The 17,056-nt window shown below is 36.2% G+C and overlaps 1 protein-coding gene across 12 annotated transcripts in view; it reads left to right on the forward strand.

Moving 5' to 3' along the window:
* nrm (neuromusculin) overlaps window positions 1-17,056 on the forward strand; it is a 1,033,009-nt gene that overhangs the window by 434,391 nt on the left and 581,562 nt on the right. The window contains exon 1 of one of the 12 annotated variants that reach the window (XM_074171838.1): window positions 15,169-15,332. The exons of the other annotated variants lie outside the window; for them this stretch is intronic. Within the exon in view, the coding sequence (XP_074027939.1) occupies window positions 15,272-15,332 (61 nt within the window). The 5' untranslated portion in view covers window positions 15,169-15,271. Of the gene's footprint in view, window positions 1-15,168; window positions 15,333-17,056 lie in introns of those variants that run through there. 12 annotated transcript variants of the gene reach the window in all.

The raw sequence follows: 17,056 nt of genomic DNA on the forward strand, positions 1-17,056 counted from the left end.
GAAGAATGTGAGTGAGACGACGAAGATTCACGACAGATCACGTTGATTGATGAAAAATCCTCAAAAGAATTATAATCTGTGGTTTATGAAGAGGTGAAGTGGGACGACTTATAGGAAGATACTTTTATTCTAGCCAAATTTAGTGGGATAGGCAAAAGATCTATTGAATATAGATATGTTTGCCTGGTTCAGGAGAAAGATGAGGATGACGATGAAATTGCTATTTTAGGGCTCATATCATTCGACAAAACCTGTTCTGACTTCTACATCAACGAAATGAACATAAATCTAAAGCAAATGGAACTTCAAACGTTCAAGCCAGTCTCTATATACCTACACAGTAGGTTTAATGGACTGACGCCTATCAGAAAACAACTACTCCCCTGGCTAATACCACGAAGGGCGTTGGATTATATCAGACAGGCGTCAGTGCAGGAATCTTCACAGAAAATATCCTGCATATGCAATTGGCAATACAACTGAAAGAGTCGACCTTCAATTATGGAACGGGCACACTTGCAGACCGGTTTCGGGCTTATTAGCCACTCATCAGTGCAAGATAGTGACCATCATCGACCTAAAGTCAATGATATTCCACAATTGAAAATCGGAATTCTTTCAGAGTATTTCATTCCTCTTCCGAAGTTGGAGCGAACATCAAAAATGTCACTCCATCTAGTGGACGAGGAACTAACCAACTGCACATCCGTAATTTGCCCGATTCCTCTAAATAAGGAATAAAAACTTTCTTATTAGTCAATGGGCTATGCTTGAAGACTGGCAATAAACAAATCTAAAGCAAATGGAACTTCAAACGTTCAAGCCAGTCTCTATATACCTACACAGTAGGTTTAATGGACTGACGCCTATCAGAAAACAACTACTCCCCTGGCTAATACCACGAAGGGCGTTGGATTATATCAGACAGGCGTCAGTGCAGGAATCTTCACAGAAAATATCCTGCATATGCAATTGGCAATACAACTGAAAGAGTCGACCTTCAATTATGGAACGGGCACACTTGCAGACCGGTTTCGGGCTTATTAGCCACTCATCAGTGCAAGATAGTGACCATCATCGACCTAAAGTCAATGATATTCCACAATTGAAAATCGGAATTCTTTCAGAGTATTTCATTCCTCTTCCGAAGTTGGAGCGAACATCAAAAATGTCACTCCATCTAGTGGACGAGGAACTAACCAACTGCACATCCGTAATTTGCCCGATTCCTCTAAATAAGGAATAAAAACTTTCTTATTAGTCAATGGGCTATGCTTGAAGACTGGCAATAAACAAATCTAAAGCAAATGGAACTTCAAACGTTCAAGCCAGTCTCTATATACCTACACAGTAGGTTTAATGGACTGACGCCTATCAGAAAACAACTACTCCCCTGGCTAATACCACGAAGGGCGTTGGATTATATCAGACAGGCGTCAGTGCAGGAATCTTCACAGAAAATATCCTGCATATGCAATTGGCAATACAACTGAAAGAGTCGACCTTCAATTATGGAACGGGCACACTTGCAGACCGGTTTCGGGCTTATTAGCCACTCATCAGTGCAAGATAGTGACCATCATCGACCTAAAGTCAATGATATTCCACAATTGAAAATCGGAATTCTTTCAGAGTATTTCATTCCTCTTCCGAAGTTGGAGCGAACATCAAAAATGTCACTCCATCTAGTGGACGAGGAACTAACCAACTGCACATCCGTAATTTGCCCGATTCCTCTAAATAAGGAATAAAAACTTTCTTATTAGTCAATGGGCTATGCTTGAAGACTGGCAATAAACAAATCTAAAGCAAATGGAACTTCAAACGTTCAAGCCAGTCTCTATATACCTACACAGTAGGTTTAATGGACTGACGCCTATCAGACAACAACTACTCCCCTGGCTAATACCACGAAGGGCGTTGGATTATATCAGACAGGCGTCAGTGCAGGAATCTTCACAGAAAATATCCTGCATATGCAATTGGCAATACAACTGAAAGAGTCGACCTTCAATTATGGAACGGGCACACTTGCAGACCGGTTTCGGGCTTATTAGCCACTCATCAGTGCAAGATAGTGACCATCATCGACCTAAAGTCAATGATATTCCACAATTGAAAATCGGAATTCTTTCAGAGTATTTCATTCCTCTTCCTAAGTTGGAGCGAACATCAAAAATGTCACTCCATCTAGTGGACGAGGAACTAACCAACTGCACATCCGTAATTTGCCCGATTCCTCTAAATAAGGAATAAAAACTTTCTTATTAGTCAATGGGCTATGCTTGAAGACTGGCAATAAACAAATCTAAAGCAAATGGAACTTCAAACGTTCAAGCCAGTCTCTATATACCTACACAGTAGGTTTAATGGACTGACGCCTATCAGAAAACAACTACTCCCCTGGCTAATACCACGAAGGGCGTTGGATTATATCAGACAGGCGTCAGTGCAGGAATCTTCACAGAAAATATCCTGCATATGCAATTGGCAATACAACTGAAAGAGTCGACCTTCAATTATGGAACGGGCACACTTGCAGACCGGTTTCGGGCTTATTAGCCACTCATCAGTGCAAGATAGTGACCATCATCGACCTAAAGTCAATGATATTCCACAATTGAAAATCGGAATTCTTTCAGAGTATTTCATTCCTCTTCCGAAGTTGGAGCGAACATCAAAAATGTCACTCCATCTAGTGGACGAGGAACTAACCAACTGCACATCCGTAATTTGCCCGATTCCTCTAAATAAGGAATAAAAACTTTCTTATTAGTCAATGGGCTATGCTTGAAGACTGGCAATAAACAAATCTAAAGCAAATGGAACTTCAAACGTTCAAGCCAGTCTCTATATACCTACACAGTAGGTTTAATGGACTGACGCCTATCAGAAAACAACTACTCCCCTGGCTAATACCACGAAGGGCGTTGGATTATATCAGACAGGCGTCAGTGCAGGAATCTTCACAGAAAATATCCTGCATATGCAATTGGCAATACAACTGAAAGAGTCGACCTTCAATTATGGAACGGGCACACTTGCAGACCGGTTTCGGGCTTATTAGCCACTCATCCTCCACTCATTCCTCCACTCATTCCTTATTTAGAGGAATCGGGCAAATTACGGATGTGCAGTTGGTTAGTTCCTCGTCCACTAGATGGAGTGACATTTTTGATGTTCGCTCCAACTTCGGAAGAGGAATGAAATACTCTGAAAGAATTCCGATTTTCAATTGTGGAATATCATTGACTTTAGGTCGATGATGGTCACTATCTTGCACTGATGAGTGGCTAATAAGCCCGAAACCGGTCTGCAAGTGTGCCCGTTCCATAATTGAAGGTCGACTCTTTCAGTTGTATTGCCAATTGCATATGCAGGATATTTTCTGTGAAGATTCCTGCACTGACGCCTGTCTGATATAATCCAACGCCCTTCGTGGTATTAGCCAGGGGAGTAGTTGTTTTCTGATAGGCGTCAGTCCATTAAACCTACTGTGTAGGTATATAGAGACTGGCTTGAACGTTTGAAGTTCCATTTGCTTTAGATTTGTTTATTGCCAGTCTTCAAGCATAGCCCATTGACTAATAAGAAAGTTTTTATTCCTTATTTAGAGGAATCGGGCAAATTACGGATGTGCAGTTGGTTAGTTCCTCGTCCACTAGATGGAGTGACATTTTTGATGTTCGCTCCAACTTCGGAAGAGGAATGAAATACTCTGAAAGAATTCCGATTTTCAATTGTGGAATATCATTGACTTTAGGTCGATGATGGTCACTATCTTGCACTGATGAGTGGCTAATAAGCCCGAAACCGGTCTGCAAGTGTGCCCGTTCCATAATTGAAGGTCGACTCTTTCAGTTGTATTGCCAATTGCATATGCAGGATATTTTCTGTGAAGATTCCTGCACTGACGCCTGTCTGATATAATCCAACGCCCTTCGTGGTATTAGCCAGGGGAGTAGTTGTTTTCTGATAGGCGTCAGTCCATTAAACCTACTGTGTAGGTATATAGAGACTGGCTTGAACGTTTGAAGTTCCATTTGCTTTAGATTTGTTTATTGCCAGTCTTCAAGCATAGCCCATTGACTAATAAGAAATGAACATATCTCACATTGCAGTTGATGAGAAGGTTGCTTTTCATGCCACACCCAGTACAAAATTTGTGGGATGTCGAAGATTTACTTATTTCCTTGAAAAGTAAACGTTTTCGAAAAACTTTGATAAAATTTCCTATTCAAACCTTTGCACTTGTACGAGTAGAATATATCTCCTACTATATATTTTATTTTATTTCAATATATTTTGGGTAATTGTAAACATTACTCGACATATCAGTTGAAGAAGGAAATCTCAACAATTTTGTTCTGTTCACAAATACCCCCTATAAAGTTACACAGGACTGATATCAACACAAACACGATGTTTACGATTGCCCCAAAATATTCAATAATTATTCTTTTTATTGGCAATTGTAAAAATCTAATATTTTGATCGATTCTCTAACCTTATACCTGCTATTCCAGGCACATAATCACAACCCTCCAAAATGACTACAAGTAAAAAAAGTATGTGTTGAATATTTAACTTCAGATTTTAACAGACTTTTCATTATCTTTTTAAAAATTGTTTACCATTACTCCAACCAACACTAAATCATAAGTGGCAACATTGATGAAAACAAGACGATTATCACCAATGACTTTCCTTCAAATTCCATAAACTTCTGTGGGAGTCAAATTTGTCAAAAAGTAACTTTCCTTTACTGTAAGAACTCCTTGATAGCCTCAAGAAACGAGATCATTTGAATTCAGATTCAATATCACTATTATTGACTCGGAAGAAGTTATCAAAGTTCAAATATTTATATGGTATCATTTCAAGGTGAATATTTACCTAATACTGACTATGTATAAAACTTCACAGTTAAGAAATGAACACGTTTTTTGAAAAAGGTCTAATGCAATCAATTATCACCAATAATAGATGATAAGAATTCATTTGGACATTCTTATACCCCATTAGATACCTTTTGATATACCATGAACGCATGTTCACAAGATTATTTGGTTTATCTGGCAAAATGTTAACAAGGTCGTCTAAATCACCCAAGGTAGAATTTTTGAGAGAAATCTATTCCTAATAAGAATTTGACGAGTGATTCTGAAAATGATTATAGGTGACAAGAAATTTTGTCGATTTAGATCTGGCAGTGAACAATTTTGAAATGGTTAGCCATTTCATGACAACACACATAATACACGAAAACCAAACCAAGAGCATAGTATTCCGTAACTTTAACAATAGTGACAAAATCTAAGTCATCAGTATCCTGAATGATAACAGATAACACTGAGGTTAGTTTCCATCACCCGTTATCAGTTCTGCAATGGGCATATGCAAATTCACAGACAAAGCAAAATTTGAAGAGATTCAAAATGAAATTGACGAATAAATATTCTAAATCCGAATATTCCTCAACATCGGCTCACGTACAATTGAATAGAACTGAGGAAGTTCCTTCTCAGATACCAATTCAGAGCATGTGTTGGGCGATTGTTTATGGATCTCTGACTTTCGTAGACGGTGCCAGTTTCCATTTGAGCATCGGATAGCTCACGTTAACTCGAGCATGCATCATCAATTTGTCCGGTGTAACGATGCTGCTGCCTATTCATTGGTGTGTAAAATGCTCATGACGAATCAACATGAATAGAGACATGTCCAGAGAACGAGTTTGAGTGTCACTTTATATCAGTTTTATTTTTTGGGACGCTGGATATTTGAATATCTCAATGATGATATCTTATTGTTCATAAAACATTACATAATTTTCATGCAAGCATTTTAATTGTTCAATGCGTAAGGAAGTCTTAGCCTTCTCGTATCTCATGAGGAGTATGCAACTATTTGCATAGTTTGGAGAGATCAGTCAATATCAGATGAAGATGACAAACCATTTCTAGATTCGGGGAAGTGAAAAAAATCTGTAAAATTTTACAATACAATAAGATTGTATTTTTTTGAATGAACACCGATTCAAAGCATTTCTGTGTAATAGGATTGGTTCGAAAATAAGGGTAGAATGAGAGAAAACCAATTTTATTCGATGTCTATTAAATTTTCTGCTGTCAGTTATCAGCGTTTAGTCGAATTGAAAATCTAAAATCGTGAAAAACTGATTCAAACATTTGAACAATGAATAAGAGAGCCAACAACTCATTGTGGTATCTGAAACTCACCTGAAACCAGGCACACTATTCGTAACTTGTATAACAAATTCTGATAGTTTCGCCCAGAGGATTATGATTTTCTTTCGATTTCTACGGCTATCGCTTACATATTTGATGAAAATAATTTTATTTTGTTCTGTCCGAACATTTAGCAAGAACTATTGAAATGATAAACGGACAGGTTGATATACTTATCAACCTTTCGAAGTAGAAACCTCACATTACAATGATAGCGGGTTGGAATGGCCACATACAGAAGACTCTGCTACATCTGGCAATATGGACAAAATTACTTAAAGAGATCAATAGTATTCAACGAAAGTCATTTTTTTTGGAGGAAAAAATCAGTTTTTTATACACTTGTATAAAGTTCTCCATTATAATTTTTATATTTTTTCAGATTGTGGAAGGTAATCATTACCCAAAAAAAGGTCGATAAAAAACAGATCAATAGTATACTGATAATATTTATTTGTTCCAAGTTTCCTGGTCAGTATTTTTATAGACTCCAGAAGTTCAATTGATAGTTGTAGACGTTATTTCGTTTATGTCTCATTAATTATGTTTTCTAACTGAGATGTTTTCATGGCTCATATGAGTTTGCATTCAATCCAAGTACGAAGGAATCTGTCTTGAAACAAATTCGTTAATGTTAATGCAAGAGGGGGATAGGAGGGAATGCTTCAATGAAATACATGTATGTAGCACCGGTCCTGATCTACGCTTCTTCAGTATTCTGCAACCAACAGAACACGAGAAAACACAGAAAAAACATGCTACAGTCGATATTTCAAAATACAGGTATCAAAACTTATCAGAGATATAGAAAATCCAGAACAATGAGTTGTTTGAATGGGGCGAAGTACTTAGTAATGCTCGAAGTGTCTACTTCACAGGTGGAGAATCTGCTACACCATGAACATTTTTACTTTGACTCAGGAGTATTTAATATTATGCATGATGTACATAGAAGATACTTAACTACAGTAATAGTATGCATGATGTACATAGAAGATACTTTACTACAGAACTATCTAGTTCATTTCGAAGAAACTACTTTGCTTAGTAGTATTCACTTCAGTTCAGCTGAAGTTGCTTTTGAGGCATCATATCACACGTGTGCCCTCAATAATTAGCAAGCTACTATCGAATTCTCTTTTTAAAATTCAACAGGAAAAATATGGAGTGACTTGCAATTTGTTTCCTTAACGATACTGTACAAGAGGTGGTGCCTGATAACATGTTCAACTCATTGAAGAGTTTTTGAGATGAATAAAAAAAATTGACTCAAGTTTCCAAACACAGATAAATTACTCTATAAATCAATGGTTCTTAACCGGTGGTCCACGGACCACTTGTGGTCCCTGGAAGCATCCCAAGCGGTCCGCGGAGCCATCCTAATAAATATGTTAGATGTTTAAAGAAGAGTTACTATTTTCTCTAGAACTTGAAACGATGTCGCAAGGTGCAGATGTTATGGATGCAATAAGTCAATATATGGAGAAACCTGTACTTATGTGGGAACGGCTTGCGGAGTTTTGTACGGACAGTGCTCCTGCTCGCTCCGGTGTTGCAACATTGATAAAAACCTAAAATCCGTTTACAATTACGACGCACTGCGTTATTCATCATCAAGCACTAGCCAAGACGCTTCCAGAATGCTTTGCTTTGACGATGAAAATATCTATAAAAGTTGTGAAATTTTATTAAAAAGAATGCACTCAATACTCGTCTCTTCAAACAATTGTGTTCTGATATAAACTCTGAACATGAAACTCTGCTTCTCCACACAAAAGTGCATTGGCTTTCCATAGAAAACATGTTATTGAGGTTGTACGAACTAAGAGAGGAAGTAAAAATATTTTAAATAACAAGAAAAACAAAAAGTTGTTTGATCAGTTCTGCGAGTCCAAATTTCAAATACATTTGGATTATTTGGTTGATTTTTTTGCGCAACTGAATACATTAAACCTTCTACTGCAAGGGTTGGGAAATTTGAAGTTGCAAGGCATGAGCAATATTTTTGCTTATGAAGATAAAATCAGTGCGTTTATCGCTAAAATCGAACAATAGATCAACAAGGTCGAAAGTAATAAATTTTCTGTGTTTGATAAGCTCAATCAAATTATTGATGGACAGAGTGCTGAAATTGAAGGAGAAATACAAAAGAACATATCACATTTAAAAAACTTTAAAATTGAATTCAGTCGCTATTTTCCCGTCCGCGAGGATAAAAGTATTCGAAAACTGATCCGCAATCCATTTATTGTAAATGTTTCAGAGGTGCCTGATAAAGTTCAAGAAGAAGTAATTGATATGCTCCACGAGAGCAACTTAAAATAAACATTCGAATACGAAAAATAAATAGATACGGTTCATATCTAAAACAGTCAGTTTCAGATACAAACCGGAAAAAAAACATTTCTTGTATGAAAACGGAGAATTAGGAACCAAAACATTTCTTCCAAATACATTTCTTCAAAATAAGGTTGAAAAATAAAAATTTTTAACGTTTTAATCTTATGTGTTTATGTAGCTCCATATATCAATAAATATGTTCGAGTACGAATATTCTACAGGGTCGTGTTATTCGTGCACTGTATAGTGATGGTATACTGATCGATAGCGAATTTTTCGCACTATACGTAGATGCTGTTAATTTTTCGTTCATTTCAGCTTTCCAGATCATCACTATATGATGTCTTTCAGCGATTTTCGGACAATTTTTTTACGAATTCAAATTGAACCAAAGAGCTGCCGGCGTTCCCCAGGGATCCATATTGTCTCCAACCTTATTTTTATCGTATATCAACTACTCATTGGAAAAAACAAGAATCCAATATATTGCTTTGCTGATGACAGCACACTAGTCTCGTCATTCCATTTGGATTTCAGGACATCGGCTACGGAGGCACATCTTCACCGACAGCAGGAGGTTGTAAATCTCAATGAGGATCCAGAAGTGATTTCGAATTGGAATGAAAGTAACCAGGTTCAATTCAATGCCACAAAAACCCAAATATCGGTGTTCTTCATAACGATAGATGTCTCCGAACCGGATATAATAATGTCACGTCAGACAGTCCCGCTTTCTACTTCTGGGGCTTCAAGCTTGGAACACTGTTCTGAACAAGAAAACTGTACACACCTTAGCAACTTTTGATGCTGTATAAAGCTCAGATCAGACCTTCTTTGGAGTATTATTCTCATGTATGGAGCTCCGCCTCCAAACATACCCTGAAGTTGCTGGATTCAATCCAGAAAAGAGCCATCCGCCTGATTTGAGACGATAACATCACGTGTAATCTCGATAGCCTGGAACGTCAAAGAAAGGCTGAAGATTTGTCTCTCTTCTGTTGATACTTTCATGGAAGGTGTTCAAGTGACTTGGGACATTTGATTCCACCAAGAGCGGTACATATCAGAAATACGCGACGGACTGTGACTGCTCATCGTTTTGAGGTTCAACTCAGTACACCTTGAACTTCACTGTTTACGAACTCTTTCATCTGGAGAACAGCGTTTATGTGGAATAAATTTCCTGAGAACGTTTTTCCAAATGGATTTAATCTACAGCGATTCAAATCCAATGTGAATCACTACATATCAGAAATACGCGACGGACTGTGACTGCTCATCGTTTTGAGGTTCAACTCAGTACACCTTGAACTTCACTGTTTACGAACTCTTTCATCTGGAGAACAGCGTTTATGTGGAATAAATTTCCTGAGAACGTTTTTCCAAATGGATTTAATCTACAGCGATTCAAATCCAATGTGAATCACTACTTTCGCACGGGCACCGCCTGTGCGCTTGTGTTTTGTCCTTGAAAAAAAACAGTCCGAAAAATAAATCAGACATTTTGCAACGATAGTGTTGACGAACGCACTGGGCGACGTTTGCGTTTGCGAAGTGGTCGACCTACAGTAATCCAGGACGAGAATTTGAGGATCCTGGTGGAGACTGAGCCATCTCAAACGAGAAGTGGGTGCCCCACGATTTGAACAATCGACAGAATTTGTCACGTTTTGAGGTGTGGTTTTCTTTGACTTTGCACAACGAAACCGGACTTTTTTGGATAGGATCGTCACGTGTGATGAAAAGTGAATTCTCTACGACAACAGGAGATATACAGGAGGCAAAAATCCATAAAAGAAACATTGTTACTGTATGATGGTCAGTAGCTAGTGTGATTCACTATAACTTTCTGCAACCGAGCCATACCATAACAGCAGAATTGTAATGTGTGGAAATCGACAAAACATACCAAATATTGCGTCGGCAGCGGCCGGCACTGGTTACCAGAAGAGTTCCGATCCTGCTCCACGACAACGCCCGTTTCACAAATCACCGTTCGAAAATCAAACGAATCAAGCCTCGAAGTTCTGCTTCACCCACCATATTTTCCAGATCTCTCTCCAACCGACCACCATCTTTTCAACACTTCGATAACTTTCTCACCGGTAGAACGAACACCAATCAGGACGAGGCGAAAACGGCCTTCGTCGACTTTATCGAAGACCGAGCACCCCATATTTATGCTGAACGAATTAATCGGCCTGTGTTACGATAGCAAAAGTACAGCGATCTGAGGATCGCTTATTTCGTTTGATAAATATTTACTAAGATATCACTATTCTAAGTAGACTCATGAAAATGGACAAAGCCTTTGAAACAACGTAATACTACCTAATAGATATACTAGCTTGTATGCATTCCACCCAAAGAGGAATATTTCATATCATAAGTAATATTGGAATCTGAATGTGAATTTTCTCTCCTAAAGTATATCTTAGTACGGTCACGATTCATCCCTTTTATATATTCCATTTATAATTATACTCTCAATATTGAACTCTCGGAACGAACTTTTTCGAATATTACCTCGATATTGCTAGACTGTCTTGATACAATAAAATGTTCAATATTAATATAACCTTTACACTACTTTATTGAAATGCCGTGAGGGATGAAAATGAAATATTTTCACGTGTCACTTAGTTCAACCTCACAAGATTAAAAATACCTTCAGAGCATCCCTCGTTTATTAAATACTTTCGTTGTTGCCGTTTATGAAACAATATTTCTTCAGTTCATTTGAGATATTTTCGTTCAGTCAGTGTTTATTCTATGTTGAGCAAACAAAAGTTTGTCATTAAGTATATGAAAATATGAATTAGTACCAATCATTTCATCAGAGATGCAATATGAACTAATTATTTATTAATGTCTAGTCTAAATAACCTTCAATTTCGAATGTAAAATATCTTTCAGAATATTGAACCAGATTTATCTTTGAGGTGACTAGATATTTGAGTACTATTCTTTCAAAGCTTGTCTACCAATTGAATTTTTTTCTTCGGAAAATTTCTAAAAAAGTTTCCGAAAACTGATACAATTCGTCTAAAAATGAGAGTCATTTCGTATGGGAGTCTATGTGAATTATTAAGCGAATATCGCTGGAAGTTACAGTACAAAAACTCTTCTGACTCATTTCGAAATTTATAATATTCAGATAGATGAATTAAATCTCTGAAGATATAGACGTAACGTCTATATCTAGATATATTCTATATTTATATCCACGATATAGATATAGAAAAATGGCTTCAACACAGTTATCTCCGGCTGTGAAAGTAAACATGATCATACTTGAATTTGTTGCTGAAAAAAACACAGCAACCAGAAAGACGAGGAACCCCTACGAACAACAACCCTCAGAAGTCGAAACTTGTGCGAGCTAAGGACTAACTAGGTCTTACCTTTTAACGTGTGACTTCTAACACGGGTTGGACGATAACAAGTGAAAACCGAGCGTTCAGCCTGCGGCTTGAAGCATCGACTCACACATCGGCCGACTGACTGAGTGAACAAAGCATCCACGTCGAACCGCCCGGCTACTGACTGAATAGAATAGATGAGAATGTTCCAACATTTTGAAAAGCACAAAAACGAAGTTTTTGTAAAAAATGCAACTCCAACGAATTTTTCGGCAAGAAATTACTCAGGAAGTGCAATGCGAAACATGAGTTTCGAGATGAGACTAGAGATTGAAGTGAGATGTGAAAATTTGGCGGTAAAGTAAAAAAAATGGTGGTGAGAGATATTAAAAAGAGTGACTAGAGTAAAAACACCGGTGTTAACAAGGACAATGAGACCAGTTGAATAAAAATGTACAGTTCCTGACTTTTGAAGGACAGTCATTGGGGACCGTCCATCGTCAACAATATCAACGACTCTACGCAATGGCCTTGTATAATGCGAGTGGAAAAGCCCTGCGTTAATTGATCTTAGCAATCTGTCTTCCGACTCGACTCTAGTAGTTAGTGGAAGAGAGCTTGTTGATAATAAAAGAGACATAATTGTCAACTACTCGTGAAGAACTCAAAATTAATTTCACAATATTGCCTATCTACTTGTCCTAAATTTATTTTTACAATGTGTCCTTATGTAGGTAATAGTCAATAAATCCAATAATATTATATATACTATGCTACTTCGTATCGGTCCATCATCGTTATTCATAATATTATTATGTTTACCTACTCATTTCTACACTGTCATAGGCATCTAGTTGCCTTTTTTTGTTAACTTGTCTAACTAACCTCATTGAACTGAAGTCTATGAAATGGTTTGTTGCAAAATATTATGGGCGACTGCTGATTTCTTATGTCCTTATGTCTTACTCTAATAGATCTTTTTGTCCATAATATTTTGCATCGCAGTTCTTACATTCAATTTCGTAAATTTCCGACTTTTCCGAATTTTCGACTTTGTCTTTTGAACTTCCCAAAAGACTCTGTAGTGTATGACTCTTTTCAAAAACCACCTTCATACCTAGTTCCTTGAAAATATTTCCAAAGTTCTTCGTGTATTGGTGGTATGGAACTGAGATATATTTATCTTGGTTTTTGTCCTTTCTGAAAGTCGCAATTTCGTTCATTCTTAACGTAAACTTCTTCTTCCTCATTATGCCAACTGAGTTGGCATTATCGGAATATGATTAAACCTTTTTAATCGAGTTCTGATGATTTGATGAGTGAAATTTGAAACCCCTGGCGTGAAGAGAATCCATTGAAAACATTGTTTCCTGACCAGAACCAGATTGATGTTTCTCGATGCGCGATTCACTAACCAATTTTGTTCTGGCGAGAGAAAGTGTTATCAATGAATTGATTAATATTACTGGAGTTTTTTCCCAACACCAAATCGTTATTTTTACACCTCAACACGTGTTTCGATCACCAAGTGATCATCTTCAAGAGGAAGATAAAACTTTTAGCAGTTTTATCTTCCTCTTGAAGATGATCACTTGGTGATCGAAACACGTGTCAAGGTGTAAAAATAACGATTCGGTGTTGGGAAAAACTCCAGTAATATTCATTACTACACCAAAGGTTCCAAACAGTATATCTCAAGTAATAAATTGATTAGCAAAATGCGAAACAAAGAGACTGTATTTCGGTTTTGATATGAAAAAAAGTGATTTCAATAAACCAAAATGGTTAATGGAAAAAGGCGAAATATATGAAAATCAAGAGTAGTGCAACATTTATTTGATTCAATAGTTTTTTTATTGAAAAATACTTTTTCAATCACTTCCATATGAAAAGTACAATCATTCTTAGTTGATCATGAATTGTTCAATTCGAAATAGTGAAAAACAATTACAGAGCAACTTTAAGAGTCCCCAGGTCTTCGGACAGAATTTTTATGGAAATAATTTATAGTGAAAATGGTGTGACGTCACTCGCCGCAGGGAGGGCGCCATCAACTTTTATTTCCTGATAGAAAGGGAATCTTGTGACCCTTCGCTCGAAAGGAAAATCAATTCTCTGTACAACGACCTTCACTGTTTTGAATTTGGATAACTGCTTGTGGAGTTATTGGTGTATGGATTGAAGACTAGAATAACTGAAAATCAACTTCGTAACCAAAAGAAGATTGGAATAGCTCCAAAGATAGTGATCACAAGTTACACGAAGTTTGTGATGTGTGAAAGAAAAAACCTGTTCACAAAAATGAGTCATATTTAGAAAAAAATTGAATGGAAGTATTTGAATGCATTCGTCTTTTCAATGCTATTAAGAATGTCGTTTTTTGAGTTAATAACAAATTGGTAGGGCGATCCGTTGGAATGGTCTGCTCATACACCAGATTTCACTCCTTTCAATTTTTCCCTTTGGGGCCATATCGAATCGGAAATTTATGTTACGCAAACTGTAATAATGAGAGACAGAATTACCGTAACTTGTTCTAGCTTTATCCCAGAAACATTTCAAAATGTTAGAGTACTCATCTATTGCGAAGGATGTTACTGTTTCATTTCTCTTCCCAAAGAACGTTCATTTGAAAAAATCCGACATAGGCTGGATGAGTTACGAAATTTCTAAATTTTTCTAAATGAATTTCGAAATTCGGTTGGCATAATGAAGTTGTCTTGGGTATTCACGCTCCAGGAAGATTCTGAAGAAACAGACAAATCCGTATTTTATAAATTTGCACATGATACATTAGCAGTCTCGCAAAGGAATTATACCCAATGTCATATCCTTCCATGCCAATTTGAGTGGTAGTAATTCTCTTCTTTTTCATTTTTTCAAAGAGATGAACTTTAAGGAATCGTAAACAAACTTTCCAAACTTTCTTTCTTCGAATATATTCAAAAGTGTTCAAAATGTATTTATTCTCGAATGGCATCATCCTGGGTATTCGGTTGCGAAATTTCCTCTGCATTTATTCATATCTAAAATTCGTGCAGAGGTAGCTATTACTTATATTGGTCATAGTATATAATGCATCAGTAAAAAAAGCCACGATGAAAAGTAGTTGAAGTGTAAAGAATTAAGAAAAATAAACGCTGCACCACAGAGTAAATATTCCAGATTGATGTTCTATCATCTTGACAGTTCTGCTATACTTCACCTAAACTTTCATGTTCAGTGGAGTTCTGTCATTTTCAGTTAGTTTTTGTCGATTTTTTGATAATGTTGTTAGTGAGTTTGTGATTGTGTTTGTGCGTTTTCAGGCCTATCAAGATGAGGATGATTCTGATGGTTTGCTTTATAGTGAATGCAGTGACAGGACAATTCAAGACAGGTATAATATAAAATGTCGTGAAAAAATTTTAGAACACTGTCGATAAGTGAATGATTTTTCACCTTTCTGCTTCTCATTTCCAACAATGACGAATCACTGCAGCTACTATATGTTATTCAAAAATATTCAATGCCTTTTCGAGATACACCCATTTTGATAGAACATCAATTATTAGCAAAATATATTTCAAATTCTGGCGATTCTAGAAATATAAGTATCAACCGATAACATGGTTTTAAAGCCATCTTCAACCTAGAGATATATTTTCTTCAGTGATTATCAAAATTTAATGATTATTTCAGTCAAATTTCCAAGAAACACTGGTATGAATTCTTAAGTGGCCTATTGACCTTTATATTATTAGACTTCAAGTGACACAAACTGTTTCCATAAAATAAATCATAGAAGTGTTTCCCAAGATTTTCTAAAAAGGTAAACCTCAATTCTACAGATATTCACTCCAATGTGTTTTGTATAACAATGATTATTTATAATATCAATGTAGAAATTCCAAAAAGTGCCCAAGTCGGTTACGGTTGTTGATATCACATATAGATAGATAAGATAGATAAGATAAATTCATTCAGGTAATTACATATTTTGATAATGGTATATCAAATAATCAAAAATATTCAATTTTGAAGGCTGATCTACCTAAGCATAGCTTGAGTTGTAGTATCAACCTAGTAACATCTTAAACATTGATTATATATATATACACATATACATGCATGTACACATATATACATATGCATACATATACACATATACATACATAAACACATACATATAAATGAGGTATCATTGTTGCATAACTCATACTGACAATGTAAATACAACTGATATATAAATAGTTCGAAGAAAGGAAAACTGGTGGAATGTGAAAATGATGAATTTGCAAAAAAGAAATTACTTTGAACTTTCTTCACATAGGAATCGATATATTTTCAACGACTAGAGTTGAAAAGATTAACATATACTCCAACCTAACTGGTACTTGGCAAATGAATTCTATCCGTACAAGTTCTGTAAGAGATGTTCTGGATGATGTTGGTAAACAATTTTTGTGGGTACTATGATATTTTGCTTATTGAGTGAACGCATGGCATGTTCCAATTTTGAAAATAAGGCATAAACAGTTCATTTATACGCAAGTTGTCTGAAAGTGACTACTTGTTCATTTACATTCGAAGGTGGAATTTGTTATGTGGTTTGAACATAAATATTCATTGAATTTTAATTTTCCTCAGTAGATTTGACTTGAAAATTAAAATTTGTGAACGGAAATAGTTTTCAATTCAAAAGATTTGTAATGTTTTTATCATTGTGGAATCCCCATGATAACATGTCTATGGAGTGGAGTATTGAACAGTCCTTGAAGATTAATATTAAAAGTAGATAGGTGCTCAGTAGATTTTCGAAGGCGTCAATAAATACAACAAACAGCCAATCGTCGCAGGCCCTCACAAGTAGCTCCGATTTTTCGGAAATTTTTATTTTCAGATTCTTCAAATGAAAAAGTTTGTCCTCTCTAAAAAAATTCATTTCACTAACGCATTATTTTGACGAATATTTTTATATCGTCCTGTATTTTGTTACAAGTTTGGACTTCCATTGTATCAAAGTACCAACAGATTTGAAATCTTTGGAGTAACAAATAAGATTGAAATGAATGAAAAATCTGCATGACTTGGTCTAAGAGAAAAAATTAGCAAAAATGAATA

This window comes from Leptinotarsa decemlineata, unplaced genomic scaffold, assembly GCF_025532065.1.
Source record: "Leptinotarsa decemlineata unplaced genomic scaffold, Ldec_3_MD MMD2_tig00000035_RagTag_RagTag, whole genome shotgun sequence".
NCBI lineage: Eukaryota > Metazoa > Arthropoda > Insecta > Coleoptera > Chrysomelidae > Leptinotarsa > Leptinotarsa decemlineata.